Source organism: Rissa tridactyla, chromosome 8 (assembly GCF_028500815.1).
Source record: "Rissa tridactyla isolate bRisTri1 chromosome 8, bRisTri1.patW.cur.20221130, whole genome shotgun sequence".
Taxonomy (NCBI): Eukaryota; Metazoa; Chordata; class Aves; order Charadriiformes; family Laridae; genus Rissa; species Rissa tridactyla.
Window position 1 is genome coordinate 51,603,980 of NC_071473.1, and position 20,950 is coordinate 51,624,929.

The 20,950-nt window shown below is 44.6% G+C and overlaps 1 protein-coding gene across 11 annotated transcripts in view; it reads left to right on the forward strand.

Moving 5' to 3' along the window:
- FGGY (FGGY carbohydrate kinase domain containing) overlaps window positions 1-19,683 on the forward strand; it is a 327,916-nt gene extending 308,233 nt beyond the window's left edge. For 10 of the 11 annotated variants that reach the window (XM_054211719.1, XM_054211718.1, XM_054211722.1 and 7 more), the window contains 2 exons: window positions 18,853-18,914; window positions 19,441-19,683. In XM_054211719.1, coding sequence (XP_054067694.1) covers window positions 18,853-18,914; window positions 19,441-19,522 — 144 coding nt within the window. In that variant the 3' untranslated portion in view covers window positions 19,523-19,683. The remainder of the gene's footprint in view (window positions 1-18,852; window positions 18,915-19,440) is intronic. The other variant, XR_008468042.1, reaches the window with a different exon arrangement.
- The last annotated feature ends 1,267 nt before the right edge of the window (window positions 19,684-20,950 follow it).

The window sequence follows — 20,950 nt, forward strand, 5'->3', positions numbered from 1 at the left end:
TGTGATCCATCTCCTTTCTATTTTAAGGACAGATTTTACCCATATACTCAGAGACATAGCTGAAGTCATTTGGACCTTGGACTCGCCTTCTGTCCAGGCCATTTAAGCAGGGAAAAGTGTGATAGCAATATTTTATAGAAAGATGAGTACAAAGGAGGGTACCATGGATCCTTTGTAACTGTCAATAGCCAGTAAGGTCCTTTGCAGAGTGTGTCTTGCTTAAATGATGTTTGGGATGTCAAACAAGTTAAAGTCCCTCTGCCCTCACCTCTTCAATAGCTGAGCAGAACAACCCTCAAGTTATGCACTGGAGAATTGGAAACTCAATCTGGCTGCATTGTGAGATTAATTTTCCATCTGGGATTTGCACTCTTGCTATGTCAGCACAGGGGATCAGACTGTTCTGTGGCAAAGCACAAGCATGTAGAGTCAGAGCACTAGCTGTCTGAAATGCTTGAGGATTTTTCACAATAAATTTTTTGAAGGACATTATGATCACTTAGTCATGGGATTTGATGCCAGTAGTTCATACCACCCTTACTTTTGCCACCCTGTATTTGAAGAAGTTTTATAACTTTCATGTACTGCGTTGTCCTTTCTCCTGAAGATGTCTAGAGGGCTTCGTTTCTCAAAATTTGCCCTATCTCTGTAGTTTAACAAGACTCTGTTTACTGTCTAGGCATTTCCAGTACATTTCATTTTTTTGGTGGTTAACAGTGAAGACATTTTTCTTTGTTCCCTTTCACAAAATACTTGATCTGAAATGGTAGAGGAGAGATCCCGTAACCTTTGTTAGTTTTATTAGCAATAGAAGGCAGTTCCTTTGTTAGCAACTCATCCTCAGAATTGGAATCCACTTCTCCTACTCTTCCTTTGTTCAGCTAAGTCATAGGTTCTTGTTTCTTTGGTTTCTTAGATGGAGACATATAACAACCATTCCCAACCCTTGCTTGCTTTCTTGTTTTGAAGCAACCTTTCACACCCACTGTGCTGTGACATTTCTGAGGCACAGTTTGATACTAGAAATTGGACAGTGACACGTAGAGAGAATCCATATGAAATCGCTTCATGGCTCTGTTTTGTTTTTACTGGGACAAGTGTTCACGTAATGATTAGCAAGACCATAATTGTCACTCTTGAGGGAAATCTGGGCAGAAAAGCTAACCACCAAGTGGGTATGGAAAAGCATAAGTTGCAGATTTTTGCACAAAGATACTCCCCCAGATGAGGGTTGAAAAACACTAGAAGAACATGAATAAGGAGAACTGCAGTGCCCATATCTTGCTGTGCCTTAAAAGTGTGTTTAAGCAGCAAAAGTGAGTTGGATTGTCAGCTTTCACAAGTGCACTTTACAGCTAAGAATAATGTATGGGGGATGTACTCAATGTGTAGTATTCCCAGGGCTTGCACTCACCAAAACATTACTAACCTTCAGTACATAAATACATTTTGACGCATGTAGGGCCCGTTTGTGTGAGCACCTGCTATAAGTTGTTCTTTTCTGCACGGCTTCCAAATAGTCCTTTATCAGGTAGAAATTTTAGGGAGGAGGGTGGGTGTGGAAGCTCTGATGGGAGCACATTGTTTTGCCAAAGAACAGAGTAAAGTGATGTGGCAACGCACTCCCGGCTAAGTAGAGGGAGGAGTGGTTAGGTCTCACCACGTCATTTCTTTTGGAGCTCTGAAATCACAGAGGACCCTCCAGGGGTAAACACTCTGGAAATAAACCAATTTGTAGTCAATATTTTCTCCTCTGAAGAATCTCTCCACAGCAAGAGTATGTGTGGAGGGCTGTACCGTAACCAAGCCCAACCTCTTCCTCCCAGAATTGTGGGGTAGAGGATGATAACGTGTGGCATTTGGAAGGTCCCGTCATTGTCCAGCCCTGTAGCTCAGAACTGAGTTAAGCACCTTGGATATATTCAGCAAAATATTGCTGAGCCTAGCAGCCTTCTGTCAGGCTCCTTTTGCTATCAGAATGTCTGGTTAGACTTGATTTTTGCCTAATTTTCCCATACTGGCGTCTTCCTATCTGTTGTTGTGGAATCACTCATTTCTGTTAATTTTAAGTAGTTTAGGTATTGAATCCTGTATCTTTAGACGAGACTGAGGGAAGCCGTGCTCGAGTGCCTTACAGCAGATAAATTGGATATGCGTTAGCCTCTAGGTTGGAAGCTGGCACTTAGCTTAGGTGAAAGAGATGACTAATGGCCCTAAAGATGCTAAGCTGTTTGAAGCTCTTCTGATAAATGGGGTCTTTTTGTGATGAGCTATCCTCACTTTCTTTGACTGGTTGGTATAAAAGCTTTGTATATACAAGCACATTACTCATTATTTACTGCTCCTGTTGTAAGGTTGTTTAATTTTGCAATAGTCCCATCTAAGGGATGATTTTTGCATTGCATGAAAGGGAGACTAAGCAAGCTTTGCTTTTCATTTGCTTTGTATAACTTTGCCCCTGTGGAAACATTGGATAGCCAGCTCATTTGCCATAAGACACAAAATGCTGAACTTCTGGCTTTCTGGATGTGGAAGTTCCACTCATCCCAGAGGAGAACCAGGCATGGAGAGAGAATAAAAGAAACATGAGAAAGAAGATAGATGTGGCGGAGAGCGGGGCTTTTCTATTTCGTCACTAAATCCCCCATATCCCCACCATCTCCCCCCTCCCTACTCCCACTCTGATGTTGTTTATTCTTGGCTCTTGTATTCTTGTCGCCTTCTTGTTCGTGCCTCTCTTCTGTTTATTTTTTTTTTTCACTTTTTCTTCTCCTCTCCTCTCCTCTCCTCTGTCTCTTTCCCTGCTCTTTCCATATCTCAGTCTGGTACCTGTGTCCTCGTGTAATAAAAAGGAAAGAGGAAGGGATGGTTTGTGGCTCATTCAGTGCTGATTCCCTAGGTCCGCTCTCAAGGCTTGTAGGACTTCAGTAAAGCGTTGTGGTGTATCCTCTGTTCTGTGGGTCCAGCATAGCCACGCAGCACTGGTTGGGCTGTGCCAGTGTTCTTGGACTGGAAGAGGGAAGATTTATGATGGCATTGATCACAGTGCTAAAATAAACTGCCCTCCCCTAGCCAAAGGAATATGAGTTTGTAAATGCCAACGTTTTATACACAAAATGAAGGACACTGGCTAAGGAAGCCAGCTGCCTAAGTTAGCTGTTCAACATCTGAAAATGGCAAGTCTTTAAAAGCAAAGAGCCAGAAGAAGTCATTTATATTAAAACAAACTCTGTCATGAGTCATTTGACTTTTTTTTCTCTTACACACATAGTTTATGTCTCAGGCCTTCTAAGGCCCGAGTAACATCTGATACTCTTTAGGCTGAGCTGACTCTAATAGGAGTAGGATCCTGCTTCCAGTTACAGTATACCACTTAGAACTCTATTTAATTTGAGTCTTGTGTTTAAAGCCTGTAACTATTACTTCTTTGTCATTTTTATGGTAATAGAAAAGATTGTTTGTCTGTGATTCAGTCCCAGCCATGCTGTTGAACAGGGCTGTGTCCTCAGCAGCAACAAAGAAAAAGTGGCCTGAGAGGGGCTTTGACTTTTTGCCTCATTCATTTTTCTCATGTGGCTTCAGTCGTGCAGGTCAGCAGGCACGAGGTGGGATGGGGGTCCCTTGCCATCGCTCCCAACCACTATCTCAGTCTAACGGTACCAGCAGAGCATTGCTCCACATTTCTCACACAGTTTGCACATGAGCTCCATGTGATTTTTCCTCCCTTCTGCTTTAAATGAACCAACACCAAAGTGTACGCTGTCCGAAAAATACAGCCTTGCCTTTCTTCCCATTTTTCTTTTTTTGGTCCTCTCCCTTTCCTTTGTCTCCTCCCTTCTGCTCCCGGGTTTTTATTTAAATATTTTTGCTTCAGGTGAGAAAATAGTTAATTGCAGCTAGAAAATACGAAAGGTGTATGAATTCTTCAAGTCTTGGTAATGGCTTGTGCCAAGGCCTTTATAGACCTGAAAGGGGAAAGTGAAACTCAGACAAAGGCCAGAAAAGCTTTGTCGCACTCCAAAGCTCACAGGGCAAGTGTTCCAAGGCCCCAGCCAGCTTCCCTGGGCAAGGATAAACCTCGGGGCCCACTGCTAGAAGTGACTGCACCTTAATTAAGCAGCATGACTCTTGTTCCCCCTAGTGGCTAATTACACAGGATCTGTTTCACATGATCATTTCGTTTAGCTGCCTTTGAACCTCCCTGCCTCATTTTCCTCCCATCCACATTTTTTGCTATGTTTTGTAACTTTCTCAGTTTCTCCGAATGATGGCATTTGCCGTTCTTTTGACTGTGACTTCAGGAAGCAGCAAAACGTGCTATGGATAGATAATACCTTATATCTGCAACACAGCAGTAGGATTGAGGGTTGGAGAGGTTTTTGCCCATATTCCCCTGTGCGTGCTGGATTTTTTCCTGCAGCGTTAGCTTTAAGGGTTAAGGAAGAAAGGCTTTGCTTTGTTTATCGTCCTCCCTGTTTGTATTGTAACTCCTCCAGTATGAACAGATACTAATGTCCAGAAATGTTAGACACCTCAAATCAGCAGACTTGTTTAATGTCCTTGAGATAAGAACTGAATTGCCTGGCTTTATGGATTAAACAAATACCACGTAAAATGTAGTATAGTATTTCTTAGTGACAGGGGGAGAAAAAGCTGTATTTGCCAATGTAGTTCTTATTAGTAATGGGAGATACTGCATATATTGGGTGAAACTCAGTGTTTCTGTACTAGTCTCTGAACTAGCTGTACTAGTTCAAATCTAACCTAAGCCACTGTAGTATCAAGTTCTTCTGAGTTCACCTCAGTATAAATAAAAGCAGAATTTTGCATTGAGAAGACAATGTATGTTACCTTACTCGAGCATCACAGTACACAGGTTTTATCCCCAGCTTTGCCACTGACTCTATGACTTTGGGCAAGTTGCTCGACTTTGTTCTTCATCCAGCTGAGTTGTGAAGCAGATCTAGTGATGGTTAAGTATCTCATAGGCTGGTTTTATAGTTATAGTAAAGGTGCTAGAATGAAAAGTGCAAAGAAAATCTATGATGGTGCTAATGGTGTTGCGCCGGTGGATTAAAATAAGTAAGAATGGAAAGGCCGGTAGACTGACAACGCCGTTGCACATAATTGGAACGTCTTTTGACTTCTGAACGGGAAATCAAAACCTTACTTTAGAACCGCAACCAGTTTATTATGTGTGGTCATTTTCATAGCTATATATATATAACGTGGAAGATGGCCTGTGTAGACTGATGTGAATGCAACTCTGAAGTTTATAGCAATTTTTAATATCTACAGCATTCATGACTTTTAAAGGTTGTGTTATACATTTGCAGTGAAATGCACTTCGTATGCAGAATTTGTGTTTTTAGAAAATATTTGGGCAGGAATGGGAGACCACATCCTTTAAAGCACAAATTCACTCCTGGTTTGTATTGGCAATTCCTTAGGAACAACAGAGGCTAATTCAAGATCAGCATTTTCATTCACAGGCGTGTAGCTTTAGACATTAGGTGTAGGCACGCTGTATCTAACATGTAACCGAGAGACTGGGTGTTCTTTTTGCGCAAGTGTGGAGCCTTCTAAACGGCAGTTGAAGACATTTGCTGCAGACTTTTGGCTGCAGTGGGATCAGGATTAGCAGAAACAACAGACACATCTTGCATTGCTGGGCATTTTTTGATTTGCATCTGAAACTGGTTCGTGACAGGTCAGTAACCCAATGAATGTAATGTAAAACATTCAACGGGATAAGACCTCCTTGTTATAGCTGTATCCTTTTTCTTGCATGTCTGGGTTATATTTTTTTTAATTAAGTTACTGACTTGTAGAATGGCCCGCAGTCCTTCTATTCCTGTAAAAATGAAATGACTGACAGCTTTGCAGTTGCACATGGTCCTACCGTTTGTTGGGAGAGGAGGAGGTAGGATGGGATCCTACCAAATTTTAGATGTATTATATATAGAGATGTATTATATAGAGAGAAAAGATTGTTAAGCGTGAGAAAAGCACTTAGCCAGGCCTGTTACTGATCCGGTCTGATTTTATAGAGATAACCAAGCCAGAGCAGAACAATGGGTAAGTGCATTTAGAAAAGTTGTATAGTAAAATTAAGACTCTAATCAGATAAAAGTAATTTAATTTCCCTCCCTCCATTCTAGACTTGTCACAGCCAAAGAAATACCTTTGAACAAAAACTATCTTTTTTTTTTAAGATTTGCTGTATTAAGCAATTTCCAAAGTACGAAATTGCTGCTAATGGAAAAATGAAACAAATCTGGGATTTTAAGCTAGTGGAGTATTCGTGCAAGTAATTAGCCTGTACAAAAGGAGCATTCATCTTGAAATGACAGATAAGTGCTAAGGACAGGATTGAAAACTGTAAATATGTTAGCACTTTAAGCAAGAGCACAGCTTCGGCACTTGTTAGACTCATCAGCTGCTGTAAACAATATGGATCTTTGAAATGATCTCTGCTGAGATCTCAGCACATTAGATAATGATATAGTTGTTCATTTTTGCTTCTGCTGTTTCGTTTTTTTCTTTCAGAAAGTACTTTCTGCAAAGAATAGGCCTGTGATGCTGCCAGCACACACACTTATCTTTCTCCGTACTCTCTCGCAGACCCAGCAGAGGCTGTGGAGTCACTGTGGGCAGCAGAGAACAAGCCCGCGGAGCTGGGCTCTGCCTTTCCCGATTTATGCACGAGTGAGGAACAGTATGTGCAGCTGCAGGACAACTTTCCTCTCATGGCTGTGCCCCTACCCAAGGCTAGGAAAGGCTCTTTGAGGTCATCCCGGCTCAGTTCACAGCTAGGACGCTTCTTCAAGTACGATTTTAAAAGGCAGGCTGTTCAGGTGGTGGTGGTAGCAGTTTCTCACGTGCGGCTTTGCAAAGGGTTAACAGTGTCTGAGCTGTAACAATGGGGGGTTTCATGTTGTGAAAACTGCATACAATAGAAATTAATTTGAAACCAATAAATCCACTTCGCAAAGGACACTGTAAAAAGCTTGCATACCACCATAACTCATGAACACTCACTGACCTCGCTGAGGTTCTGATCGGTGACCTACAAGTGCAAAGCTCCATGAGCCATTTGAGTCTCTGCTATTCATCTCTCCTCTCAGCTTGCTGTCTTTATATAAAAGGACAGATCCTCAGCAGCAGGAATTGGCGCAATTCTTAGCATCAGCCGAGTCGTGAAGCACAAAGTGGTTTTTTCTTCAGTTGTGTCCCCCATTGGCTAGATTTCCCTCCTAAGTGATATTAATCTAGTGGTGTTATTGATTCCCGTGGAATATATGAGAAAGTGAGGTCCAGAAGGCTTGCGTGACTTGTCCGAGATTAAAATTCAGAAGCCAATGTATCCGACTGCCCTCCTTACAGTCACAGAAGTTGTGCTGGGAAGAGCTTTCCCCCATGAGCATTTCAGGAGCAGTGGCTTCGAAATTTCTCATTAAAGCAAGTGAAGGGGCAAGGTTTGCTTGGAAACGGGAGCCACAAAGTGCAGCTCACTGGGGGATGGGACAGCAAAGCAAAAGAAATGGTGACCAGCTGGGTGTTGTAAGGTGAGAACATCGCTCTGGAGGGATTCTGTGCTGTTTGCCTTTCCCGGACATAAAAAGCACAGCTTATAAACCAGCTCACCAACCCTCCCACCTAGCCACAAGTTGGAGGTGGGAAGGTGGAGAGAGTCTAGTGTGCTCTTCTCTGCAAGATCTCCGCTTTAAAGATAAGCCCTGGGGCAGGATGGTGCTACATTAGATCTCGGGCTGTGAGCCAGCCAAACTCTGCTACCACTCGATGACTCACTCGCACGCCAACTGCACTTTTAATTCGAACTGGGGTGTTTTCAGACAGAACCAGCTATTGTTTTGGGCACAGTCAATTATAAAATGGGCTCTTTTTTTCTATTTACCAAATGGATACAAATGCTTTCTTAGAAGGCCTCCTGAGGAAAAAGATGCCTCAGATACCTTTAAAAATTCCTGCTGGCATTGCTGGGTGGCAGGTTTAGATTTGCTCATTAAAAGAGGTTATGTAATATTACTGTAATCAAAGGCTCTTTTATGGCTCTGGGGCAGGTGGGGATTAATAGCCTTTGGTTTTGGTTTTGTACAGAAAAATGTCAGGTAACAGGCAGAGTAGTGATGAGGGTAACTTTTGACATTTGCCAACAGGAGTAGTTTTTTCCCAATGAATTAGTGTGAGTTGGTGCCTACAGGTTTTTCTGTGCAATGAACGTAACTGCGCTACGCGGAGAGGTTGTGCGTCTAAAGAGCTGCCTCCTTACAGAGAAGTTTTAATGCTAAAGAGAACTGTATTTACCATTTCCCACTGATCTCCAAGAGATACAAGCCAATCTTTTTAGGGGCAAGGGGAGCAGAATACCAATTCTGATGTGACCATAACAAGTTTCTTCACATAAATCTGTGATTTCTGTGTCCGCAGGAATCCCACAGTTCGGGTTGGGGTTGTCCCTTGCTGTTGGAGCACATTTGGCATCAGACTGGCTGTCCCACCCATCAGACCAGGCTTCCCAGGTCTTTAAGGAATCAAGAGCTTTCTAAAATTTCATAGCAGTATGTATCCAGCATTTAAAGTGCTTTTAAGGAACAGCACTCTCCTTAAAGGACAGATTTAATGGCAGAGAGCAAATGAGAGCCGTAGCTTCTCATCCCTGGCTGACGCTGATTTTCAGACTTAGAGAAGAGAGGGTGCCCCTGTTTTTAACAAAATGGGACAGTATCATCAGCGGATCAGTGTGCTTTGCTTCAGCTCTCACTCAGTTTAATCACTTGTAGCCTCTAATTTGGGAAAGAAAAAGACTTTCTGGAGCAGTGAAAAGGTTGCTCACTCCTCGTCTGTAACAATCATGGCAAAGAAAGCAGATGCCCTCTGCCATGGACAGCTGTCTTCTCTGTACTGTGCTTCCCCAGGAGAAATGGCTGTGCAGTCCCGTCCTAAACTCCTAACAAATTTCTCATTTCTTCTAGGTTTTACTCTCTGCCTGCCGCATGTTGGATATCTATAAAATATCAGTTTTCTCTTATGTGGTATTTTAACTTCTTGTTGGAGATAGGATGTCTGTAAAATTACCAGCAAGGCTCTCTTCATGTTTTAATGCAGTTTTACTCTCTGTTTTAACATCTCAACCTTCTACTGGTTTACAGTAGTGAAATGCCTTTTTTTTTTTTTTAAAGGTCTCGTGGTTTTTATGAGCCCCTGTCCAGGGTAATTTCCCAAATGCAGTCCAGATTGGGTAAAATGTAAGCATATTTCTGACGTAGATGGGTTTTTTTTGTAGTAAACCACACATCAGATTAACTAGATAAAAAATAATCCCAAATCAAAAGTCACAGCAGGGATTTCCCTCATTAACCTCAGGTAGACACTGGAGCATGGCAAAGAATATCTTTGAAAGATGAGGGGAAAAGGAAAGTCTCCTTCGTCAGCGTTGGAAACAGGGAAAGAATAATTAGATAGAGAAGAGTGAAGTGTTGCAAATGGTTTCATTTTCTTGATGGAGTAACCCTAAAGCCAAGTGTAGGCAGAAGGTGTTTTTATGACAAAATCCCAGCTAGATACCCCAAAAATGCTAAAACCCACCGAGTGGGGAAATGAACGGAGAGACGTGTGCAGATTAATTAGATCGAAAAAATGTTTTGACAGCGTAAGTGAACATATGGAAAGAATTGAGAGAACCCGATCCAGTTCCCCATGTGTAAATGATGCCTTAGCCATAGCTCATAAAGCAAATACAGATGCAAAAAAAAAAGGAAAAAAAAAAAGCCCCCTTTCCTATCCCCTCCCCCCAGTACAGCCCAGTCCATTGCCAGATGGCAAATAAAAATTTGAACTCAATGACTAAACGCGAGGAAAGCTCTATGTTCAGCGTGAATGTGAAAAGAAATCAGCTGAATAAATCTGAATTTTGCACCTTAAAGGAAGTGGTGCAGTTCAACTAAATATTGTGTCAAGTACACAGCCGAGTGTCAGGATATCCTGTGCGGATGCAACTTCTCTGTTTTACCTCCCCTGTCCAAGTGACTCCTCCTGCTTTCTGTCCAGCTCATTCCTTTTGTTGTGCACAAATCGGTGTGGAAGGACAAACCTGCCCTGCCTGCCCCAAAGGTTTTACCACCTAAAATTGAGGGTAAAAGCATTAGTCATAGAATAGTTCATAGCATGGTTTGGATTGGAAGGGACCGTAAAGATCATCTTGTTCCAACCCCCCTGCCATGGGCAGGGACACCTCCCACCGGACCAGGCTGCTCAATACTGCGAGCAGAGGGTGAGAAAGGAGACAGAGAAGCGAAGCAACTTGTTCCAGGTTGTGCAGAAGAGCAGCGCTCCCAGACTTAGTCTACTCCATCACCAGCAGCGATGAGTGTGGAGAAGGCTGATACAGCTATAAGCTAAATTAGCTGTAGTGCAGTGCCCTGCATTGGGATCTGACGTAGGAATCTGCTCTCTTGACTCCCAGGTGAGCTTGCTTTCTGTTGAACACAGCTGCCTGTCAGCATAACGTTCCCAAGCCTGAAAAGTGGGTTAAATCAATATATTTTCATGTGGTTTATATGGACAAACCTTCTTAGTCTATTGTAACAGCGATGCTGTGTGTGGTTAAGAAATTTATTCCACCTCAGAAGGGGGTGAGGGAAATGTGCTGTCAGTCCCAGTTGGTGGTGTAGTCAGGGAGCCTCCCCGTTGGTGACAAAGCTGCCACCCACAGTGGGGAACCGGCGAGGAGGCAGAGTGGCCCCAGGTTGTGGAAACCAGGCTGGTGGGCAGGTTTCCATGTGTGCTGCTGGGATTGCATCTTATCAGTACCTGTGCTAGCCGTATTTAAAACTGTCTTGGATCTTCCGACGCAGACACTGTAAAGTGGCCGTACGCTTCATGAATAATCTAGGCGAGCTCATGTCAGGGTAAGCGTGGCTAAACCGTGCCCCAGCTCCTGTGCAGATGGCTTAGATGTTGCCCACAGACTGTTGATTCATGGCACCCAGTGCCAGCAATCCGTGAAACTGAAACAGGAGCTAAACACTTGGGCTCTTTCCATTGCCCGGGTAAGCTGAAACCCCTGCTAAGCTGTCAAGTTTGCATCCAAGCAGCTTTGGGCACTAAGAGGTGCCAGCACTGGAGCCCTCACAAAGCAAACTGCTTAATTATTTGATAGTCAAAGGCAACTCGGGGGAGCGCAGAGTCAAATCAACAACAAAACAACCTATATTTAGTAGCAGTGTGGCTGGAGCTTAGACCCAAACATAGTTTCCAGCTGATAGATGATGTGGCAATCATAGCTGACCCTTGTCCCATTCTAAATTTGGTCTGCGGAATAAGTAATTAATATCATCGCTAGCACAACAAGCCACCCTTTACAGCAGCTGCCTTGCCATTGCTGCTCCTCTTATGGCTTTGTCTGTTGGCTGGCCAGCCTGGCTGAAGCTCAAGCTCTGTGTGACACTGAGCGGTGGTGGCCACAGTCTGTCTGACACTCAGTGTAGTCACTGAAGCTGAGTAAAAGTAGGTGCTCTGGAAGTAGAATTGGTACCGTGGCCTTATCTGCACTTGTCTCTGTTGTTATGTGATCGCTTTTCCATTTGTTCTTGTCTCTGATACTAAGGAGTGAAAACCGTGCTCCTACGGTACAGGACAGGTGGAGTGGTACATACGTTAATGAGTCCGGCACTAGGACTGAGAGCTCCCACCACCCACAGGACAAAATTAGGGACAAACCTAGAGTTTACAAACTCTGTCTATAAGCCAAACCAAACCTGGGGAAAAACAATGGGCGCAGCCTATTGCGGAGAGAGGTAACTGAAAATTAAAAGACTAAATTACATGTCCCAGGTAACTCGGGGAATCTGCTGCAAACTTTCTGCATCCTGATTCAGTGCTTGAACCAGAAAACTTCCTTGTTGCAGTACTGAGGATCCATCCAAGGCCCATCCAAGGCCCTGTCCGCTGAGGTTGGATGGTTTAGAGGCAGAATAATGTTGGGCTTCTTTTAAACTACCTGCCTGATTCCCCTCCACCTCAGTAGCAGTCTTCAACAAACAAATGCATAAAATATTCCCCTAAGGTAGGCCAGTGCTGTTATCGAACGTATGGATAGTGAGATCCAAAAGACCTGTGACTTTTCTTCGAAGACAGACTTGAACTCAAGTCCTGAGCTGGTGTCCTGCTCGCTGGACCTCCATCCTTCCGTTCTCCTCTTTTCCCTCCTTCTCGCTTACGGGCACAGACAGACTGAAATGTACACTCTCTCTGAGAGGTTTGATACAAACAGAAATCTGTGTTGGAACAGAGCAAAAGGAAAATACAAGCTTGTGTGAAATTTTCCACCTTTTCACTAAATGAATGAAAGCCAAATTTTCACACTTTGGTCTTAGGTGTGAAATTTTTGCTCAGCTCTAATATTTATCCATAATGTGTTTTAAAACTTGGCTCGCTCCGTTCAGAATACCACAGAGAATTGAGTTACAGATTTTGGGCTTTGTGCTTGCTGCCAAGATCTGCCCCTATAACTCAAACAAATTTAAGGGTGGGGGGGCGAAAACCCACTAGAAAAATACTGTATATGGTCCATCACATGCTTTCTTCATGCAGTCATATACCACTAAAAAGTAATGTTCTGCTAGGGCTCTGTTACATAAATACATTCATGTAGGTCCTGTAAGCATAGATAAGATGAATTTTGCATCTCCAGGCTATTGAGTAAGCAATCCCTAAATAAAAGCCTATAAGAAAATAGCAGCCTTGCTTACGATTCTTAGAAAAGCTTAAAAGTAGTTCTTGAACATCAGCATTTCAAGAAATCTATTTATTGCCCTCAAATTCAAATATATCTGTGATTGGACTTCTTAAAATGATGGTAGTTAGCATCTGTTAGTCTCAGTTTATGTGTGTGGAATAGTAATGAATGAGAGAGAGGTTCTTCACTGCTGAAAAACAGTAAAAATTATTACATATAACATTATTTACTGTGTTTGTTACGAGGACTTAGAAGTGTAAAGAAAGCCAGTCTGTTAGTTTGAAGGTACTTACAACCTGCTGAATTCTGCAAATCAGAACAAATCTGATGGAGAAGAGTGTTCCTACCTTTCGGTCTATTGTAAATGGGGCAACTTGTTTTCGGGTGATGCTGGATCTATGACAGTAGAGTTGTACGAAAACACCAGAGAGTTGGGACTGGCCTGAGTGGGAGCCTGGGTAATGTTTTCAGGGTAATGAAGGCAAAATTCATGTTTCAAAGCTCTGTGTGGTTCAGGAATTGAGACTGACCTTCCATGCTTACACTCCTGTCATTCTCAGGATTACGTGAAGAAGCACTTTTGCTGGTACCGATTTCTCACCACGTTTGGCTGTAAGAATGGCAGTGATTGATCACTTGGCTTGTGTTGCCACAATAAAAATGAATAGAATTTCCTACTTTTGCGTAAGTACTAAGATGAGGTGAATTAACAACTTCAGCTTAGGAAGAAGAAGAGCAAGCCGTGCATCTCACCACAGCCTGTTCTGAGATTTCTGAATTAGTTATGTTACAGTTTATGATCCCAAACTGGTTTACAGCAGAGTTATTTCTCATTTGTAGGCCAGTCGTTCTTGGTGCAACAGAACTGTGGCTGTCACTGGACAAGCCATAAAACAGCCGCCTTCGCAGAGAAAACTTGCTTAATATGCGTTTGAGTACCCCTCTTGGTTTTCATGTCGTGCGTGGTTACACCCACACAGGCTGGTGAGCTTTGCTGGGGGCTTTTGTATGCGTGAGCCAAATGCTTCCAGCCACTGAAATTGTACAGTAAACCTTTAGATGATAGATGGTTGTTTTCACTGTTAAGTTAATAACTACGCTAGGTAAAAGTCCAAACATTTCTTGGGATTATCAAAATGAGTAAGTGGGGAGAACACAGCTGGGAAATTGCATTTGTGCTCGAATGCCTCATCCATTTAACTTTGGATACAGTTTTTAAAGTACATAAATAAAGCAAAAGCCCAAACTCTTAAGGGGACTGATGTTTCTCAGCTCATTAATTTCAATGGGATTTTGTTACTTGACTTCCTTACCTAAGGCTGACATCCCTAAATCTGGTTTCTCGTTTAATGTGTGCTTTTAAGGGCCTACATCCCATTAATTTTCAGTAATATTCAGCCACGTGAGTCCTCGAGTCACTATTGAAAATCAGACTTACAGACTATTCCCAAGCGGACTGATCTTCCTTGGCTCCCTCTGTAGTCCCAAGGGAGACGGGCTGCCCTTGGGGGGTGAGCAGGATCGCGCTGGGTGCTGTGAGACAGCCCTCGCAGCAGCCCATTGACTAGGGAATCAAACACCAGACTCCCAGTCTGAAGGTAGCCCCTGGAAGCACCTCCAGTGAGCTCCTGACGCCAGGCTGACATGCTTTTCCTGGTGCCTCCTGGCGTGACAGACCAGCTTGCTGCGCTGTGGCTGCCACACAGCGTTAAAAACCTTTTCCTTCCCGTTATTGAAGGGACAACAGTTGACATTTCCAGCTTTTATATTCTACGTCGAAAGGGGGTTTCCCTAGGAGATAGGGTTTTCCCTGGGTTCCAAATAGGGTTTCCCTGGGAGATCCGCTGCCTGTTGAGGCTACTCTGGTGTTTTAAACTTACCCCCTGCCCCAGGTCGTGCCGGGGAGCAGAAATCAGCCAGCAGTACTGAATTTGCATGACTGCTGACCTTCCCAGCTGGGCCGCCCTTCCAGCAGCAAAATGGCACCTTGTTCTGAAATCTTGGTGGGCCTTGGAGAATTTGGTTCCCTGGGCCTGTGCCTTCCATCGCGGGCAGGGTCACCCCGTTCGACTGACTCTCTCCATGGTAAGCAGAGTGTTTACTGGCTTGTATCTGTCTCAGCTTTGACACTCTAACAAAAGGTTAGAAATCATGAATGCATCCCTTTATTTCTGCTCCACAGTGCCTCTCTTTTTTTCTGTGTAAACCCTTCACTTGCCTCTTGCCCAGCCTTTAGAAACGATGATCAAATGCGAACTTTCAGGGTTTATTTATAGCATAGCCTTTATGGAAAGAGAGAAAAGAAATGATTAAAAAGCAATTTTACAAAATATTTTGTTTTAAGAGAGAATTCATTGTGTTTAAATCACTGTATTCATTGTGCCGTCTAGACTGGCAAACAAAGAAGATAGAGCGTCATTCAAATTAAGATTGTGAAATTCTTGGTGACTGGAATTATGGATTTGGATGTCAACCCTCAAACAAACTATTTCTGAACAGCAGTATTATCACTTTGCTATATTTAAGGCTTTGTTGGAGACAGAACAGTGCACAAGGTTGATCTGATTCAGTAATGCGATTCTAATGTTCCTTTGTTTCCGATTTCATTATAAATTCATATTTTCAATGTTCTGTTCCTCTTTGTCCCCAGAAAATTGTTGAAAAGACTCTCCTCTGGGAGTAAAGTTTTTGTTCAAACTAACAATGACCAAACTGACTTTAAAAAACAAAAAAACACACAACCGAAATACAAATTAAGAAAGGGAATTCATTTAGGATATTTTGAGCAACCTAGAATGTGTGAGTTGTTGAAAATTGATGTCTGTATATTTTTTTAACATGTTATTCCACATTACCGTGCTAGTTGCTGTGAGATCTTAACGCTGTGGATTCTCAAAGACCTAGGCATTTTCAGTAGATCTAAAAATACGGAAGTATTTTACCTCTTAAGCTGGAAAGACGTGGCACCTTCCTCCTTAGGTGGATAGATGGGTCAACCAGTAGAAGATAAGCAGCACCCAGGCCCTATTCCCCAGTTTAGATCAGGGCTTGAGGGACCAATTTTCCTTTAGGGACCTCTCTAGCCCGTCCTGCTGCCAGCCCCATCATAGAATCAATTAGGTTGGAAGAGACCCTTAAGATCATCAAGTCCAACCATAAACTTGGAGCAGTGGCTCCCTCCCCGGCTGCCCGTTGGAAGATGGGCCGTCTGCGCCAGGGGTTTCAGGTCTGAGGAGACCTCCCAGGGCGTGTAGGGGCTTTCTTCAGCCCTGTGGAGACTCAGGTGCACCCTCCGAAGACCAAAGTGGTCTGAAAGCTGGAGTGTTGCAAGTGCCCTGTGTGGTGTTGGGCCCCAGCAGGGTGGCACAGGCGGGGAACGAGGGGACATGTGGGAGGAAGCCTCAGCCAGGGCCGGAGTGGCCAGTGGGACAGCCGTGTCGAGCAAGGCTCCCCACAGACCTTCCGTGCCTGGTGGGGTCAGCGCTGGTGTCTGTTCTCTCTTGAACCAGCCTGAGGAGACCTGGAGTTAGACCCGGGGGAGACCTGGAGGTAGAGGAGTAACGGCGTACAAATGAAGCCTGTCTGAAGGTACGTTGATCCCCAAAGGCTGGCGTGTTTCCCAAAGCAGCAGTAATGCATTTATCAGCTCTGGAAGTTGTAAGAGCCCCCAGAGTAAAGCAGAACATGAGTGTGTAGAGCATGGCAGAAGCAGAACATGTCCTGGGAACGGCGCTGGCTCTGTCCTCGTCGCAACGCTGCCCAGAACAGGGCAGCACCAGGCAGACCCTGTGTGTGCACGGAGCGTGTGGATGGCAAAGTTTGGCTCTTCCTTTCATTTTTGTTACACCTGAGAAAGAAGTGGATTTGTCTGAGATGTTTAGACCCTTTGGACGCCTTGGGTTTGTTTTTGTGCAGTATCTCCAGGGCAGGTCAAAAGGAGGTGTTAAGCAGGGAGCAGAAAGCAAGGCGACTCTTCCCATTAGTGAGAGTGCTTGCAGGGGCTTTGCCTTATGTTTTCTGTAAGACACGAAAATATCTGGAAAAGCAGCATTGATTGTAACAGAGGGAATTGTCTTTTACTTTGAGGTTTGGGGTGGTTTTTTTTCTGTGTGTTCATTCTTTTTTTTTTTTTTGTGTGTAGCCTCTAAATCCAGCTGGCTGTGTAAGGGATTGTAAAGGATAGACGATTGTAAACAGGAACAATGCTTGAGCAAGTATCACCTGGTAAAGACCAGGGAATAAATGGCCATTTCTCTAACCGGGAACGATACCAACCTTTCCATGGCAGTATGTTAACCTGGCTGGTGTGCAGAGACTGTGCCAGCCGGCTCACATGTCCCAGAGGAAAGAACGCACTATCTCACTGGAAGTGTTATTTCAAGGGTGTTTCTTGGGGAATCAAAGTCCAATCAAGTTCTGCACGTACGAAAGAGTACAGGGATATGAGTGCACAGAAATACTCCACGCTGTTTTATCAGATGCACTAATGGAGTAAATCCTGACTGCCCCGTCACTGGCAGTGCTTTTGACTTTGGTAGAGCTGGGATTTCATCCAGTATTAACTGCCTGCAGTTGACAAATGTAGAAAGTAGGTGTTCCACATTCCAGTAGCACACTCGGACTGGCAGTATAAGAGGACGTGTTGATGAAGGACGAAGCAAACACGCCCAGAACATGGCAGGTAATAAATACTGCAGGTTTGCCCATCCAGGCAGGGCTGGGGACCGCCGTCTGCTCTGGCACACGGGTGGCATCCCAGGCACCGTGTGCCCAGCTGAGCAAACGCTGCGCCGCATGGGAGAAAGAGGATCTGCTGGCTTCTGGGGCAGCCCACTTCCATCCCGGCATTTCGGTCATGATCATATTTCTTTAACATGGGGAAATGGGAAACCGCAAGATGCGAAGTCTGATGATCATCTTGCTTATCCTCAGAGCCTCCCTGCCTGCCCTGGGCCGGTGAAACTGAGCTTACGTTCCTCATCTGTGTCGTGACGTTCTAGCACATCCTCAGCTGTAAAACGCAGGATTAGTGGGAAGCAAAGATTTTACTACAGCAGATATTACAGCCTATAAAATCATCCAACCCTTTTAAAAATCTAGCCATGGTAGTTGACTAGATGGCTTCCAGCAGCAGCTCACGCTGACTGTTCTCCAGGGCTCACTCTGATACTCTCACAGCACTGTGCTTTAGGCACTAACATTAGAACAGGTTTCGGGTCCTGCTTAGAACCTATGAACGCTGATAGAGATTTAGTCAGACATTGATTCTTGAATCCTGATCCTGTTATGTTTTAACACTGTTCCATCTGAAAGCTATCGCTTTAATGCTCCTTGTGAAATAACTTCCACGGAAAATAGCCCGTGCCCGCTGCCTCCACCCTTGCCTGAGAGCGTGATCCTCTATTAACATCGGTGATTAGTGTCTCGTTCCAGTGGGATCGCTCAGGAGAATCCACAGAAAATCAAAATCTCACAGAGATCAGGAAAGGAACCAAACTGTTTGGTCCTCTCCCTTCCACACGGGGCTCTGTCCCAGAGACTCCTTCTGCAGGGCATTCTGTGAGATCTCTTGGTCTGACTTGGCTTTGGCCAAAAGCAGAGTAGGATCAAAGTCCGTCTCTTACACCTCTGTTCTGGAATGGGAGGGCAGCTCTGGGCTCCGAAACAGAACTTTGCAAGTTACCTTTAGCCTCTGGAGCACACTCGGGTCCTCCGTCGCTGTAGGGAATTGATACTTTGGGAATATGCTTGAGAGATCTCATGTAAAGTATTGTTTTGTTTGAGAAATCTCCCCTCCGGGGATGCAGTGTTTAACATTTCCTTTGGGTAGTGTAAATAATAAAAGATAAGTCTGTTCTGCCTCGGACTCCCAGTAAGAAAGAGGAACAGATTTTGGTTTACTGAGGGGTCTGCAGTACTTTGTTCTCATGACTACTATATAATAGGATTGAACATATTTTATGCCATCTGGCTTGTTCAGCCGAAACAAAATACATCAGTAATGTTCCGATTGGTTTTGAAACATCTTGTTCTTGTCAAAAAGTATTTTAAATCAAAACAGGCTTTTCCAGTTTGTGTTTGTCTTTTACTAGGAGGCCATGGCGAAAATGGGGAAAATTGGGAGAGTCGTGCAGCCTAACCATGAGCATAAAAGGTAATTCTGACTTTCGTGTCTTCATCCGTGAGAGTTTACTGACGGTCTGGTCCGTCTCTTTATAGCTCTGCTTGAATGGGGTACGATTTCTCACCCAGATTTTTTACGGATGATGCAGGGATCCTGCTTTTTACACTGGCTGAAGGCAGTGGTTTGCCGTCTGTGGGCCGGTAGCCCAGTGGCTCATGCCATGGCTTTCCTCGGCAAGCCAATGGCACCGGCACCGCCAGGGGACGCGGCGAACGGTTCCGCCGGTGCCGGGCGGTGAAGGCAGCCCCAGCTGCCGTCCCGAAGCGGCCGCAGGTCGGGACCCGCTCCGGCCGGGCCGTGAGGCGGCGCCCCGCGGGCCCAGGCGCCGCGCGCTGCCGAGGGGAGCCGGGCGCGGGCGGGCGGCGCTCGGCGGGGAGAGGGCGCCCCCTGCCGGCGGCGGGCGGCCCTGGGGAGCCGGGTGCTCCCTGACGTGGATGTGACAGGGGATTTAAATCTTAAAATCTCAGGTTCTGTTGAAATTTATTTTCTTGTGCAGATTTTATGACAAGAAATACGAAGTGTTTCTGAAACTCGTGGAGCACCAGAGAGAGTATCGCTCCATCATGAACAGCTGCTAATCCAGAGGCACGTCGTCTGGGAAACAACAGGGATAACGAATTTCCAGATGCTATTGATGAGGGTAGTTTCTTCTCACTGTACTGTCCGTGGTAAAAATATACTTTTATCATGTAAAGTGCGCGTTTTAATTTTTAATGAGAAATAAAACGCATTCACTTCACTGTGAAGCACTGGGTATTTTCTGTCAATAATCCGTGCTCCCCAGGGACAACGAATAATCATTTTCTCCGGTCAGAGAAGATGAGACAACCAGCTGCGGGTGCCCCAGTGCTGATATTTAGGCTGGCCACAAGCAGGAACAGCACAAGGGACAATGTAACTCACTCAGGTGGACTTGAAGCGCTGCCCTTTGCCATGCTTTTTCACACCTGGCATCACACGTGGGCCTTTTAATTTTAGTATCTGCTACAGCTAAGACCCAAATGTGACTTCCATTGGAAAGTTATATGTGGTTATTTTTTCACTCTGATCATAATACTTCTTTGGTGGCTGATAGTTTAGAATCGCTTTTGCAGCTACACGGTCTTTTTCTCTCTGTTTTCTTCTGTTTCCCACCCTCTTTTCCCTGTCTCCATTCTCGCAGCGAAGTCATTTTGCTATCAATAATTTGTGCCATTTTTTCTTTTGCAAGTAACTCACCCTCAGTGCACGTTAATCGCTGTGCAGATGTGAAACGGCCCACCGTTGACATTGAAAGACTAGGCTGAGCAGACACAGTTGCTGAAAGTATGTTCATAATGCAGGTGCATTCCATCCACCCTGCCAGCTGCCTCGCGGGGAGTCAGCTCTGAAAGAGCCCAGCTCTCCTCCGGGTCTGTTCGCATCACGTTGCATCAGCCAGACCCAGCTCAGAGCACGTGTGGCTACCGGGCCCACCAGCTGCAGAGCTGGGCTCGGCGACAGCAGGTACCGGGAACGCAGAGGGAGAGGGAGAGAGGGCTTTCCTTCCTTAAACTTACTTTTGTTAAGGCTCAGAAACCTTCCTGGCTGCCTGCTGGCCAAATCCTGTCAACAAAAGGCTTTCATTTGTTCCCAAGTGATTTTTGAAGGCTGCCCTGGACAGTCAGTCCTACTGCCAGGCTCGCAACAACAGGTCGTGGCATAACTGGGCTGTGGATGGAAAGCATTTGGACACTGGTTGTATTCAGCAAAAATGTTTCACCTCTGACAGTAAAAATTTTTTTGATCTTGCAAGACCCAGACACTGCCACTGCCTTCAGTGAAATTCTCTCAGAAATTACTCCTTTCTCTGCCATTTGTCTGTTACTTCTTTAAAAAAAGGTACTATTCTGTTTAAGAAGCAAAACCAGGGTCCCCACCTGAAGGAGAGGATTAAGAAGCAAGGGGGTGACAGACCAAAAGAGCGTATTCAGCTCAACTATAACTAACTCTGTTATAGATCACTCGTGAGAACCCTTCTTTTCTCC